This window comes from Garra rufa, chromosome 22 (genome assembly GCF_049309525.1).
Source record: "Garra rufa chromosome 22, GarRuf1.0, whole genome shotgun sequence".
NCBI classification, from domain to species: domain Eukaryota; kingdom Metazoa; phylum Chordata; class Actinopteri; order Cypriniformes; family Cyprinidae; genus Garra; species Garra rufa.
Genome location: NC_133382.1, coordinates 26,280,135 through 26,295,027, shown reverse-complemented (window position 1 = coordinate 26,295,027; position 14,893 = coordinate 26,280,135). Strand labels below are relative to the sequence as shown.

Sequence of the window (14,893 nt, the reverse complement as noted above, 5' to 3'; positions counted from 1 at the left end):
ATTAGCTCCAAGTCGTCAGTGGCCGTTCAGCTCTCAAGAACCCGCTGAGAGCAGCCTTACCTCGCCAGTTCTTCTGAAATTTGTCACTGACTTGGATGTCTCTATAGTGGTTAAGCATGAGATATAATTATTCGATCATATTCGATAAATTATATTATAATTCAGTCTTTGGTCTCCTTAATCATTATTATTTGTTCCAGAAATGGCTAAGGGAAAACTTTCATTACGTTATATTTTATGTAAATGTAATGCTGTATATCCTTTGTACTTTTGACTGAACTGCCTAGCAGCTTTTTACGGCTGTTGTTGTTTCTTATGTATTTATACACTCGTGCCGTCAAACTGTTGTATAAATGTAATATCTTTCTTGTAACCATGCAATATGGCTGTATATGGGAATGCTGTGATCACTTATGGACGAATCACAGCCGTGCTGATATACTGCTGATATATATTGCTCATATGTATATGTTAATCAAAATATGACTCAAGCTACTGGTCAGACAACAGACTTCTCTCTGGTGATGTATGCTGGACTTTTCCCTCATTTACTCAGCATGAACTCTGCCTCTGTAAACTCACATTCATCTCCCTCCATTTTTACCTATCTCAAAATCCAATCAGCAACTGATAAATAGAACCAGGCTCGCACCCTACATTTTTCTTTATAATTAAGCATGGCGATATTTGAACAATTTCATTTAAAATACTGTTGATTAAAAACATGCCACCACAAGACATTAACATGCATTGAAATATACATATAAACACGACATATTACAACTTACATTTGCACAAAAATTACACACAAGTGAACTAAGTCATGAGTTAGTCATAAAAGAACATGGACAATGACATATATAAAGTGAAATATATATGGCTAAATTGATATATAAAATGTTTGAATATTTGGTTTCACTGAAGGTAGCATAGTTCATTTTATTACCGGAAGAATATCTTAAAAGGCGGTTTGAAGAGCACAGTCCCTAATGGACAGATAGACGTCTGTAATGACTTCCTCTTTCCCCTCACATTTCCTCTTTGAGATATTTTCATATTGTTTTCCTGTGCATTCACCCCAGCACCTGTGGTAGGCTACTTGTACACAGCTTTCTGACTAGCAACGGGCAAGATCTTGTACAGAAGATGCATTTGTCTCTCAATAATAAGTCTAACGTGCATATACTGAGCTTCCTGCAATCGTGAGATCGCAATCAGCTATTTAGAGAAATCAGTCCTTCTATCTATGAATCAGTAGGTTTTTTTTCCCCCCCTCCATCTCCGCTTCTGCTTTTTGGTCTGGTTTCCTATATCAAACGAGTTGTGTGGTTGAGAGCAGAGGTGCTAAAAAGATAAGGGGGGAGTTGTTTATGTTCTCAAACTCTTAAGAGGCACTCGACGTGAGAGGTGATCAGAACATGTCAGCAAAAATATTCCTTGTGGAATTTAACAAGACAGCAAACAAGCCTGCAGTGCGAAAAAAAGCGTCTGTTTACACACCCACTGTGCGGAATTTTGATGAGTTTGACAAATTGGTTTTTACCACAAAAGGAGGTTCATTAAAGTATGAAAATATGATTATTACCTAAACCAGGTCTTCATTACACTGCAAGGCAAAAGTATAAGCATCACTAGGTCGGGCGCTGGCAGTGGATGTTCCAATTAATCCCATTCACTGAGTGCAGTGAGTCCAGCAGTTAAGCCATTAGAATATAAAGTAATACTATTTTCATACTTTAAAGCCATTAGAAATGGGCTTTTCCAATTTTTGGTACCTAATTACCTAATTCGTTCTACAGCAGACTCCATAAACTATAATCTTAAAATAATCTTACTGCTTGAATCCTGTGACAATACCACATTTAACAAAAGTGACTGAGCTCTTTCGACTATACAAATGGTAATTAGAAGATGTCTACATACTGTTAGACATAAACCAATTCAGTGTTTTCAGAAATTTCAACTCGTCATTCTCTTTTTTTCCCCTGGGCTCAGAATGATAAGTTTATATCCCACACTTCTGACTTTTCTCTTTCTCAGAATTGACAAACTAGCAATTGTTATAAAGTTATAAAGTCCAAAATATGGAATATAAATTGCATTTGCGAGAAAAAAGTCAGAATTGTGAGATAAAAATAGGTAAATGTAAAGTGTTATAGGTTTAATGCTGTAACTCTAGGGCTAATATAATGTCCCCTATGAACTGCGTATGTGAATATTATGAAGACCTATTGTCTAAATCAAATTTATGCTTTAAAAGTAGAATAATCATAGAAGGTTTCTTCTATTAGTCTGTCCGTTCAAACGTCTGCGTTTAGCTTCAAATGGTGTCTTTGATGACCGTATTCTATAAAAATGATTTGCATTCCCGTTTTAACATCCAGACACCACAATACATTTGTTTTCTCTTATTCCATGGATTTTACCCATTTCACTCTACTTGTTACTAGTGTTTTTCTGCTACCACAATGCACATGCAGCTTCAAGTGACATAACTGTACTCCAAATTGGTCTATAGTGTATGTTCATGAGTCTGTAAAGTGTAATATAGTACATATAAGAGATCCCCCTTGTCCTCGTACCTGGGCTTGCCGGCTCCTGTGAGGCTTTCCGCAATATCTCTGTCTGTTTTGAGGTCAAAGCCTGTAACTTGCCCAACTCCTCTGTCAGTTCAGTATAGGCCAAAGCCAGATTTACTCTGTAGAGAGAGCAGGAGAATAAGAGAATGAGAAGAGAATCGGAAAGAGTGAAACAGAGGCAAGTAACTAAACCGTTTAAGTCCCATAACCACCTGTAATCTAGTACTAAATTCACCTGGTTAAATTAAAAGAAAAGTTCACCCAAAATTTTAAATTAGCCCATTATTTACTCACCCTCAAGGCATCCTAGGTGTATATTACTTTCCTCTTTCAGACGAATACAATCAGTTATATTGTGCAGGTGTTTCTCTTCATCAGTTTCTCTTCATCGGTCCAAACCAAGTCTAATAAAGCGAATCATCCATAATAAAAAGTGCCTCACATGGCTCCAGAGGATGAATAAAGGCGCCATGTAGCAAATCAATGCATTTTTGTAAGAAAAATTTAAAAACATAATAATCACTTTAATCTAGCGTGCGCCAACTGGACCTACACGGAAGCAGCTCCAGGCGGATGACGTAAGATGTCGGCGTTGCGCATGTGCCGCTCAGAAGTGACGAACGCGAACACACCATGGAGACTGCTCACAAAATAGAAGTTCAAAATGAGGATTTGTAAAGAAACATGTCGGAGGATTTCGATATAAACCAAGAGAAGACTGGTTTTCCTTCGCCAAAGTAAGGAAACTTGGCTTCCTTTGCTCCTGTAAACAAATGCTGGTTTGTGCGAAACCAAAGACTATAGAATACCCAAGATGTCAGAATACCCACTCATACAGTTTTGAAAGGGAAAAAATGCAATGCGCGTTATAGCCACAAAGCCCCGCCTCTTTAATGAAAGAGCCATTAGAAGTAACTTTGATCTTGATTTTGATCTAGCCTGAAAAACAAGCCCTTTTTAACGCTACTGGAGCATAAGGAACAATATTTATAATGCAGTTCTTGTTCAATTTCATTGGTGATTTAAATATGAAATTTAATCGTAAGCTTGGTGAACAGTTTTGGAGAATTTGATGTTTCCCCATTCAAAGAAATAGGAGCTGCACTTGCATGCCCGGGAGGCATTTCAAAGATGACAGCCGAGTGAAATGACTTGTCTTAAAGGGACTTTGGCGAAACTCACCAGAGCATGCGCAACGCCAACATCGCACGCTACCCATCCAGAGCTGCTTCCATGTATGACCAGTTGGTGCAAGCTATATTAAAGTGATTCTCACGTTTTAAATATGGATATTTTTTTTACAAAAATGCATCGATTCACTACAGTAGGCCTTTATTCACCACCTGGAGCCATGTTAGGGAATTTTTATTATAGATGGATGCACTTTATTGGACTTGTTTTGGACTGATGAAGAGAAACACACGCCTATGCCATTGTAAAGCTTGGAAGTGCCAGGATAATTTTTAATATAACTCTTTGCATTCGTCTGAAAAAAGAAAGTCATATACACCTAGGATGCCTAGATGGTGAGTAAATAATGGGCTCATTTTCATTTTGGGTGTACTATCCCTTTAAGTCTCATTTATCATTGTCATATTCTTTCTATGCAAAAATTATGTTGGCACAGGGGCTGACGAAACTAGGTGCCAGGTGTAATTAACATCATGCTGTTACTGTTTGCTAATCAGCTAAGATGGAATTGCAACATTTAACATGTTAACACATTACTTTATCACTGACAATGACAATATCAGCACCATTTCCTTTTTTATATTGCTGTGTGGAATATAAAAGCAATAATAAGGTGATATGCTTCAGCACATAACAATGGTTGACAATTATGTTCATGACACAGTTGGTAACACTATTTAACTGCGATGTGTTGCTTCACCAGTGAGAACATAACGCATGACTGGCACCGAGAAGAAAACAGTGTAGTTTCAAGTCATCTGACTCTGCAGTCACTCACCATAGCAACCAAATTTCTAAAAAGCCTCAGTCATCACAAAAATTGTCTCTACAGTTCTCTCTCAGCACTCTGATGTCTCTTTCTTCTCAGCTTTAACTCATAATAAGTATTTAACTTCCATTTACATGCTTGCTAGCCTCATATTAAACTTTCATTATCAATGATAAAATAAATCAGCATGGTTCATATTGCAGTAATGACTGAATGACAGTACATTATCTCTTACTTAACTCACAAATTTATTTGTAACAGATTTGATCAGATAGTGTGTTGATTTGATCTGGCTTACTCAAACGTTACAAAATTTAAATGCACAACAATTAAAGTCTTACACAGTTATGATAATCATCAAAAAGTAAGTTCTATGGTAAACACGCCAGCTAACTTTGATGTAAAGAAACAGAAACCATGTCATCAGATACACTTTATCTGATTTTGCGCAGACCAAATTCACAAAAACCTTCGGCGCTTTATTATAAAAAGACTCATAGTTTTTGAGATGGTGTTAGATATATCAAAAGAGACATTTCAGTTTTACACTTCAGTGGGCACGTGTGACCACTCACTTTTTTAACATGCGTGCATTCGCACGAATATGACAACTACAGATAAGTATATGGTTTAAGTACAGTGTAAACATCATGCTGAAAAATTGATTTTGCTTTTCAAGTCAACACCATAACGTGTGCCATTTGTTAAGTAAATGTAAAACAGCTCACTGCAACTTAAAAGAAAAGCCAACTATCATTTTGACTATGTAACGTCTCTAATATGTAAACTGCACATTTTGATTAATTGCAAATGGCAGTAATGACTAAACATAAAAAAAACGTATGTAGAGGGTCATAAACACAAGACGGAACCAAAGCTAATAAAGTAGTACACTTCATTTTAATAAGACAAGTTAAATGAGTCATCCGTTACCAAAGCGGTCTGGTGCAAGGTCACATGTAGTCAATTTTCTCTCTCAGTTAGTTCAGTCTTAGCTCTCTGCAACTTTCTCAGTCCCACACACATGAAAATTTCCATATGGCCCAAAGAAATCTGCGTTAGCTGAGTAAGAGAGAACCAGCAGCACTGTTGCATAATCTTGCCTTATATTGGGACTAGCAAAGAACAAACTGACCTCAACATAGACAAAGTACTGGACGCTCAGCCATATTTTGTATTCGTAGACCACAACTCAAAAGAAACCACAGGCCAGCTCACTGCTGCTAAGATGTCTGCTAAGTTGTCTTCTGTTGCTGGCCAGTAAGCACATAGCACATAGCATTAGATATTCTTACCGTTGTGCTCATTGTGTCCTTCATTTGGCCCTCTGGGCTCCTGAGCATCCACAGTCAGACTCAAGCAGCCATGGTACTCAACAGTAATGAGTTATCTTTCTCCTTCATCATTATCAACGCCTGAGCAACAACTTGACTGTCCAAGTGTCATCCTCATTTGATAGACACTATCTATCAAAGAGGTATTTACAGCAGATTTAGATGATGTGTGACACTTCTTTTCTCACCTCCACACATGCTTGCTCTCTCACACACACTCACACACACACACTTGCATGCACAAAATCTACAGGATGAATCTTATGACACGGCCTATGAATGCATCACCTTTTGGACTGTTCACTGAATGTGTGAACATCTTTCTATTAAGAAATATGAAATGAAACAAGAGTAGTATCACCTTCATGTCTATCTGTCTATCTGTCTATCTGTCTATCTATCTATCTATCTCTTAAAAGATAAAAATGTTTTTGTTGAGCATCTGGAGAACTATAATGTGCACAAATAAGAAAATGTAAAAAAAAAAAAAAATGAGTGGGTGGCTATGTGTGTGTGTGTGTGTATATTTGTGTGTTTTTCATCTGTATATTGATGATGATCTAGCGTGGGAGGCATAGGTGGGCTGCTTGAGCGATGTCTGACCTTTGCGCTCAAACTAGTGTCTATAATATTCGTCTTCTTTATGTAAACAAATGTTGGCTATATGAATTTCTCTTCTATTTTTCAGCAAAACTTCACTCTAAAGCAGCCAAATAACTAAATCAGCACAGCCCACGCTGCAGATAATAAGCACTATGTAATCAGAAACAAAGAAGTACCCTTTTCCAGAGAGCGTTATTATAAAAATAATTGCAAAACATACTTCTCAACTCTTCAAATCAGTATGGTTGGGAAACCAAACAATTCTTTAAAAGTCAGTCAATACATAGCTATTTTAACATTTCAAGACTCTTTTGCACACACACACACACACACACACACACACACACACACACACACACACACACACACACACATATATTTATATATATATATATATATATATATATAATGTGTGTGTAGGTTATGGTTGACATGTTGGGACAACACCTTTTTACACACATAAACAGTTTAACTTGCAGGAAGGAAACCTTTTTTTGCATTGAAAGATTTAACACATATAAATGTTTACATAGCTTATAGAAATGTCATGTATCAATGTAATTTCTCAAGTGTCGATGACTCAACAATGATTTAAAATTACGATTTCACCCATTGATGCTGACTAGGTCAACATACTTGGTTAACAAGTACCTGCTTTAGCTATGTTTCCTTGCAAGGAAGTTTTTTTTTTGCATAGAAAGATTTCACGCATCTAAATGTTCACATAGCTGATGGAAATGTCATGTATCGATACTATTTCTCAAGTGTCGATGACTCAACAATGATTTAAAATTACGATTTCACACATTGATGCTGACTAGGACAACATACTTGGTTAAAAATTGTACCTGCTTTAGTTAGGTTTCTTTCCAAAGAGTTTTTTTTTTTGCATAGAAAGATTCAATGCATCTAAATATTTACATAGCTGATGGAAATGTCATGTATCTATGTGCTTTCTCAAGTGCTGATGACTCAAATGATATAAAACGATGATTTTACACATTGAGGCTGACTAGGTCAACACACTTGGTTAACAAGTAACTGCTTTAGCTGGGTTTCCTTCCAAGGAGGTTTTTTTTTTTTGCATAGAAAGATTCAACGCATCTAAATATTTACATAGCTGATGGAAATGTCATGTATCGATGTAACTTCTCAAGTGCAGATGACTCAAATGATTTAAAATGACGATTTTTACACATTGAGGCTGACCATGTCAACATACTTGGTTAAAAATTGTACCTGCTTTAGCTAGGTTCTTTTTTTTTCATAGAAAGATTTAAAAAGCTTTAAAAACACATTTAAATGTTTACATAGCTGATGAAAATGTCATGTATGGATGACTCAGCAATGATTTAAAATTACGACTTCACACATTAACGCTGACTAGGACAACACATTTGTTTAAAAATTGTACTTGCTTTAGTTAGGTTTCCTTCCAAGGTGTTTTATTTATTTATTTATTTTTTTGCATAGAAAGATTTAACACATTTGAATGTTTACATAGCTGATGGAAATGTCATGTACCGATACTATTTCTCAAGTATCAATGACTCAACAATGATTTAAAATTACGACTTCACACATTGAGGCTGACTAGGACAACATACTTGGTTAAAAATTGTACCTGCTTTAGTTAGGTTTCTTTCCAAGGAGTTTTTTGTTTTTGTTTTTTTTTTCCATAGAAAGATTTAAGACATCTAAATGTTTACATAGCTGATGAAAATGTCACGTATCGATGTCATTTCTCAAGTACTGATGACTCAAAAATGATTTAAAATGACCATTTTACACATTGAGGCTGACTAGGTCAACATAGTTGGTTAAAAATTGTACCTGCTTTAGTTGGGTTTCTTTCCAAGGAGTTTTTTTTTTTTTGGCATAGAAAGATTCAACGCATCTAAATATTTACATAGCTGATGGAAATGCCATGTATCGATGTAATTTCTCAAGTTCTGATGACTCAAATGATTTAAAATTACGATTATACACATCGAGGCTGACTAGGTCAACATACTTGGATAACAGATAGGTTTCCACCCAAGGATTTTTTTTTTTCATAGAAAGATTTAAAAAGATTTTAAAACACATCTAAATGTTTACGTAGCTGATGGAAATGTCATGACTAGGTCAACATACTTGGTTAATAACTGTACCTGGTTAATATCAAAAAGTTGCCATTAAAATGACATAATCTGTACATTGCTTGTTAAGAAAAAGAATATAACATCCAAATCTATGAAACAATTCAGAATGGCAGTTTCATTTAAAGTAAACACTGTGGAAATTTTTCAATCCGCAGATTGTTTTTCGCTTTTCTTTTAGAATCAGTGCTATGAAAACGAAAATAGTTTTTTCCAAATAAATCCCTTCATCAGAAAACCAGACAAAAACACCAAAAAAACTACCAGCATAAGAATGTCTGAGTAACTGCAAGTAAGGTTTTGGCCGTTTTCTGTTAAATCACGACTTTTACAAGAACCAGCAGTTCAAACTGAGAGGGGGAGTAGAGTGTGAAACTGAGGTGCAAAAGAGACGTAGGCATTACTTACGACCTTCCTTTCCAAGAATCCCCATTTCACTTAAAGACAGGTTACTTTCAGTTCACCTGTATTCTCTTCAGCATCAGTTGAAGACAACACTTTAGACCACTTCTGTCAGACTGTGGCTTCTGGAGGCTTGCCAATAGCTATACTGCCCTCTACTGGCAAATATCCATGTCTCACATTTCTACACCATATAGCAGCAAAATGTAATCAAATAGATTTACAAAAGCAGTAACTTAAATATTAATATGCACAGCTGTAGGCTTTTAAAAAAGTGAAAAGACACTTACTGTTCATCTCCAACTTTCTTTATCCACTCCACATCACACTGCCCACATGTGGAACTCACCTCCTGTGCAAAAGAGCAACACGTCAGGCTTCATACTTTCTGTATATTACTAATGTGCAATCTGAACTATATTTGAACCTACACATTATTATATGTTTTATATGTTTAAAATGCCTCCCTAGTGAAAAATTTACTGAAATGTAGTTGAAATACATTTATTTTGTGCTAAGCACACTACAGGTACATTTAGATATTTATGTGCTTAACACAAATACCCTGCATTGTACTTTTTTGCTATACAAAACTGGTATACTTAAACTCTGCTAAACTGGAACAACTAATTTTGTGCTTAATGCACTTAAATTCAGGTACACTTTAAATATCTCGCATTTAAAGACTGATATTATACAGAGATCATACAACCCTTATTAATAGTTATATTAAAACACATTTTAGACATAATATTAGCAAATGTGCATTGTGCAGTAAAACTACTATAATATTTATAATTTTATTTCTTTATAATTATTTCACTATAAATTATAATTTTATATCAGTAAGTCTTAAGTGATATGTCAATTTAAAGTACACTTAGCATGTATTTTTAATAAATTAATATTAATAATAATAATTTACTAGGGCTCCTATGCTAACCAAGGCTGCATTTGTTTGAAAAAATCAGTTAAAACTTTAATATTATGAAATTATTACAACTGTCTTTTATTTTAATATATTATACTTTTTAATTTATTCCTGTAATGGCAAAGTTAAATTTCAGCAGCAATTACTTCCGTCTTCAGTGTCACAAGATCCTTCAGAAATTATTCTTAAAGGAGTAGTTCACTTTCAAAACAAAAAATGTACAGATAATGTACTCACCCTCTTGTCATCCAAGATGTTCATGTCTTTCTTTCTACAGTCGTAAGGAAATTATGTTTTTTGAGGAAAACATTTCAGGATTTCTCTCCACATAATGGTGCCCCCAAGTTTGAACTTCCAGAATGCAGCTTCAAAGGGCTCTAAACGATCACAGCCGAGGAAAGGAAAATAAATAACTGATCGTTTCACTAGATAAGACCCCTCTTCCTCGGCTGGGATCATTTAGAGCACTTTGAAGCTGCATTTAAAATGCATTTTGGAAGTTCAAACTCATGGGCACCATAGAAGTCCATTATTATGGAGAGAAATCCTGAAAAGTTTTCCTCAAAAAACACCATTTCTTTACGACTGAAGAAAGAAAGACATGAACATCTTGGATGACAAGGGGTGAGTACCTTATCTGTAAATTTTTGTTCTGAAAGTTGTCCTTTAAATGCTGATTTGGTGCTCAAGAAGACAATTAAAGATAAAACAATTGTCCTCCTTAATATTTTTCTGCAATTTAACACATCATTGCTAAAAAATATTAATTTCTAGCTAACTAACTAACTCTTACAGGTGCTGAACTTTAAAAATTGTACTATATATGGCTTGAAATCTTATATCTGAAGCCTGCAAGGCAAGAAAGTTCATGTCACTGCTGGATTTGAGACAAAATTCAAAAGCAAAATTCAGTTACTGTGCCATCAAAGTGAGAATATTGATTTACTACTTCTCACACTCAGTTTTCACTGAATCTGAGAATAGTTCAGACAAAACTATTTGTTACAGTACATATCAGAGTCTAAGAAATCTGACTTCAGGCAAAAATCAATTTTGACAATGTGTAGTTCAAATGTGAGTCTTTAAACATGTGTGTGTTTGTGTTACTGACCCTCTGTCTCTGGTTACTTTGCAATTCTCTCAGCTCTTCCCGTAACCTCTCGCATTCAGCTTTTATCTCCTCCTCCCTCTGACACGCCCCCTGAGCCTCGTGCCGCGCCCCCTCTAGCTCCGCCTCCAGGCGCTGCAGTTTGAGGTCAGAGAGGGTGTCCAGACTTCGGGAGCTCTGTAGGGTCATGGGGCAGTCTAGCACTAAGGATATAGGATGGTTATTATGATTAGACAAGCCAAATAATAAAAATGAACATCCGACCAGCTAGGATAGCAGAATTGGACATTAAACGGTTAAATTAACTACGTTTTATAGTTAATAAAGTTTCAGGCTGCAGACAAATGATCCAACAGCATGTCTTTGAAGCATCAGATCTCTCTCTGATCTCATCTGTCACTCAAAACAAACCAACAAATACCTCATTTGTGTTTCTGTGTGTTATGTAATGGGTAATTCTCTCCTCCATCAGCCAGAAGAAACCGGCGCCAACTTACAAATGTCTGGACAGGAGGTTTGGTGGCCGCCTCAGGGCCAACATTGTTAACAGGGCTGGAATCCAACCTAAAGTCCCCCTACACACGTCCTTTACTCCATGTAGCTTTGAAACCTTGAAGATGGAGAATGCAAGACTGAACTATTTCCTGTCAGAGCGTCCTGCTCCTCACCCCCGGCGTGGGCATGGTGATTCAGCAGCTCATAGAAAAGTCGTCCTTGAGCCAGCAGCTATTGTGACAGTTCAGCAATAAGCAAGCTGAAAACACACACCCCTGCACGCCTACATCTCGCACCCGAAACCGCAGTGAAATGATTTGTATTCTTTTTTCTTCTTCTTCATATTTGCATGTAATATTTGTATTCATGAGCGCACACAAAATTGACATCATTCTTGTATTATTTTCTGACAGGGTTACAGAACATCTCTGTTGCGTAATTTACATAAATACATAATTTGCTTGAGTTCTCTGGGATTATTTGACTCCTGTTGAGCGCCTTTGAGTTGGAAACGTTTTAGATCCCGGAAAGGGGTCACAGGGGAAAGGTATGACCTTCTTCTCGCAAATATGCTTTCCACTTGGTTACATAGTCTCTTTGTGGTGAGAGTCTTTTCTGAGCCTCAGAGACAGTGAAAGGAAAGAGAGAAAGGAAGTGGGAAATGGGGTAAAATGAGAGAGATGCAACACAACACTGTCATCAGGGGAAAAAACAAAGAGGGCCGAAAGGACGAGAGGACCGACGCTTGGCCCTGTTTGAAGTCCTTCATAGGAGAGGTGCTCTTTGAAAAAACAAAATTAGGCTAGATTGAAAACTGGATAGAAAATGTGATGCATATATAATGAAAAGGGACACTTCAAAGACCCCAATACACAATCTGTTGTTGAGTGGAATACAAATGAAGCAGGCACATAAAATGACGAATAATGAACAGGATTGTATACTAATAAATAACCTGATGTGTGTGTATATGCAGTGCCTTGCGACATTTTTATGTTGCAGCCTTATGTTAAACTGCTTTAAATTACTTTTTTCCCCACATCAATCAACACTCCATATACTATAATTACAAAGCACAAAACAGATTTGTGACTCTGCAAATTTATTACAAATAAAACACTGAAATAAGTACATTGCATAAGTATTCATACCCTTAGCTCAGTACTTAGTTGAAGCACCTTTACAGCCTTAAGACTTTTTGGTATGATGCAACGTCTGCATTTGGCAATTATCTGCCATTCTTTTCCTCACTTCTTCACCTCTGAAGCTCTGTCAACTTGGACGGGGCAGGCAAATATTTTCAGGTTTCTCCAGAAATGTTTGATTGGGTTCAAGCTCAGGCTCTGGCTGGGCCACTTGAGGACATTCACAGAGTTGTTTATAAGACACACTTGCTGTGTGCTTAGGATCATTGAGCTGTTAGAAGGTGAACTTTCTGCCCATTCTGAGATTCTGAATGCTCTAGACTAGGTTTTTATTAAGGCTATCTCTATATTTTGCTGTGTTGAGCTTTCCATCTTTCCAGTCCCTCAGTCCCTGCCGCTGAGGTTCATCAGACCAGAGAATCTTGTTTCTCACAATCTGAGAGTACTTTAGGTGCTCTGTTGCAAATTCCAAGTGTGTTTTCATGTGTCTTAACTGAGGAGAGGATTGAGACTGGAAAAAGACTGGATTGGTGGAGTGTTGCAGTGATGTTTGTCCTTCTGTAAATTTCTCTCATCTGCATATATGATCATGGAACTCAACTAGAGTGACCATCAGCTTCTTGGTCACCAGGCTAACCAAGGCCCTTCTCCATTGATTGCTGAGTTTGGCCAGGAGGCCAGCACTAGGAAGAGTCCTGGTTGATCCAAACTTCTTCCCTTAAGGGTAATGAAGACTACATGCTTCTGTGAGCATTCAATGCAGCAGAAATTTTTCTGAACTTGTCTCTGAACTTGATCTGTGCCTTGACACAATTCTGTCCCTGAGCTCTACAGGCAGCTCTTTTGACCTCAGGGCTTGGTTTTTTATATGGATTTTCAGCTGTTAGACTTTTTTTTGAGAAGTGTGTGCCTTTCCAAATCATACTCATTCTAATGAATTTGCCACAGGTTAACTCCACTCAAAGCTAAATTTCAAGTTTCCCAGAAAAGGGTGTGAATACTTATGCAATGGAATCCTTTCAGTTTTTTACTTCTAATAAATTTGCAAAGTTGTTGCAAAGTTCTTTTGGGATTTTCATTATGGTGTATGGAGAGTAGACTGATGTGGGAAACAAGTAATGTAAAACAGTTTAACACAAGGCTGCAGCATAACAAAATGTGAAAAAAAAGAATGCTTTCACAATGCACTGTATATATTTCGGTCTATTTCTGAAAGCAGAAATTAAACCATGGTCATATGATGTGTTTATTTCATCTCAGTCTGAACAGACTTTGAATAGTTTTCTTGTCGTTCAGGACGTGAAACAACTGTAAGTTAATACAAAATGCAATACTGTCCGAATGCACTCACTTTTGTTCACTTTGTCCTTGTATTGTGACCTACGTGACAATTACTGCATACCGAATGAGTCAGTGGTAGCGGCACATATCCGCAGGTCCTAGCCCACTGAGTGATTTATAAATTACCACCTGCATGCATACAGACAAAACAAGACTTACTATGGGAGTCAGGGCTGTGTAGTTGCAGATACTGCATGTCTTTGTTGTGCAACTGTGTGTTGAGTTTGTGTAGTGAGCTCTCCCTCTGCCTCAGAGCCGCCTCTAAACTGTGGATCCGCTCAACATGTTTCTCCACCATAGACGTCTGAGCCCAGAGAGAAGAAAGAGAAAAGAAGAGACGGGCACAAAAGTATAAGATTATAAAAGATTAAAAATGAAACACCAAGAGAAAGTACAGCGAGTACGGCAGGCGATGAGAGACTGATCAAAAGATATACAAGGGCAAAGAGGCCATTACTTCGCTATGCAGATTCTTCCGACATTCGCGTCCGTGAGGAATTTTTGTCAGCAATAAAAGATGAGAACATGTAGATGTAACACCTGATAGCCGGCTGAGTGTTTCAGAGGGGCGAACGGCACAGATGCTCAAACGCTTGCATCATGCAATTTTCAAAAACTTAGTCTTTTGGTCCCAGCTAAATCCATCTGAGACCCGTGCTTAAAACTGAGGATGCAAATGCGCGTATATGATTACAGATATCCAGCATCATCCACTTATATGAGGGCTTGGCTGGGTAATATAAGAGCCCAATTATATTCACACAGCCCCGTTAGGACGTACGAGAGTACAAGATTAATCAAGTGGACACCTGGTTGGATTAAAGCCTGAAGCACATGGAGAGGCTAATTATCGC

At 37.1% G+C, this 14,893-nt stretch overlaps 1 protein-coding gene across 1 annotated transcript in view; it reads right to left on the bottom strand.

Annotated features, from left to right (window-relative positions):
* Positions 1-14,893, bottom strand: part of LOC141298436 (TANK-binding kinase 1-binding protein 1-like) — a 61,197-nt gene that overhangs the window by 4,118 nt on the left and 42,186 nt on the right. The window contains exons 5-8 of the mRNA XM_073828958.1: positions 14,199-14,343; positions 11,062-11,261; positions 9,310-9,371; positions 2,583-2,698 (exon numbers count right to left, since the gene is read on the bottom strand). Of these exons, the coding sequence (XP_073685059.1) occupies positions 2,583-2,698; positions 9,310-9,371; positions 11,062-11,261; positions 14,199-14,343 (523 nt within the window). The remainder of the gene's footprint in view (positions 1-2,582; positions 2,699-9,309; positions 9,372-11,061; positions 11,262-14,198; positions 14,344-14,893) is intronic.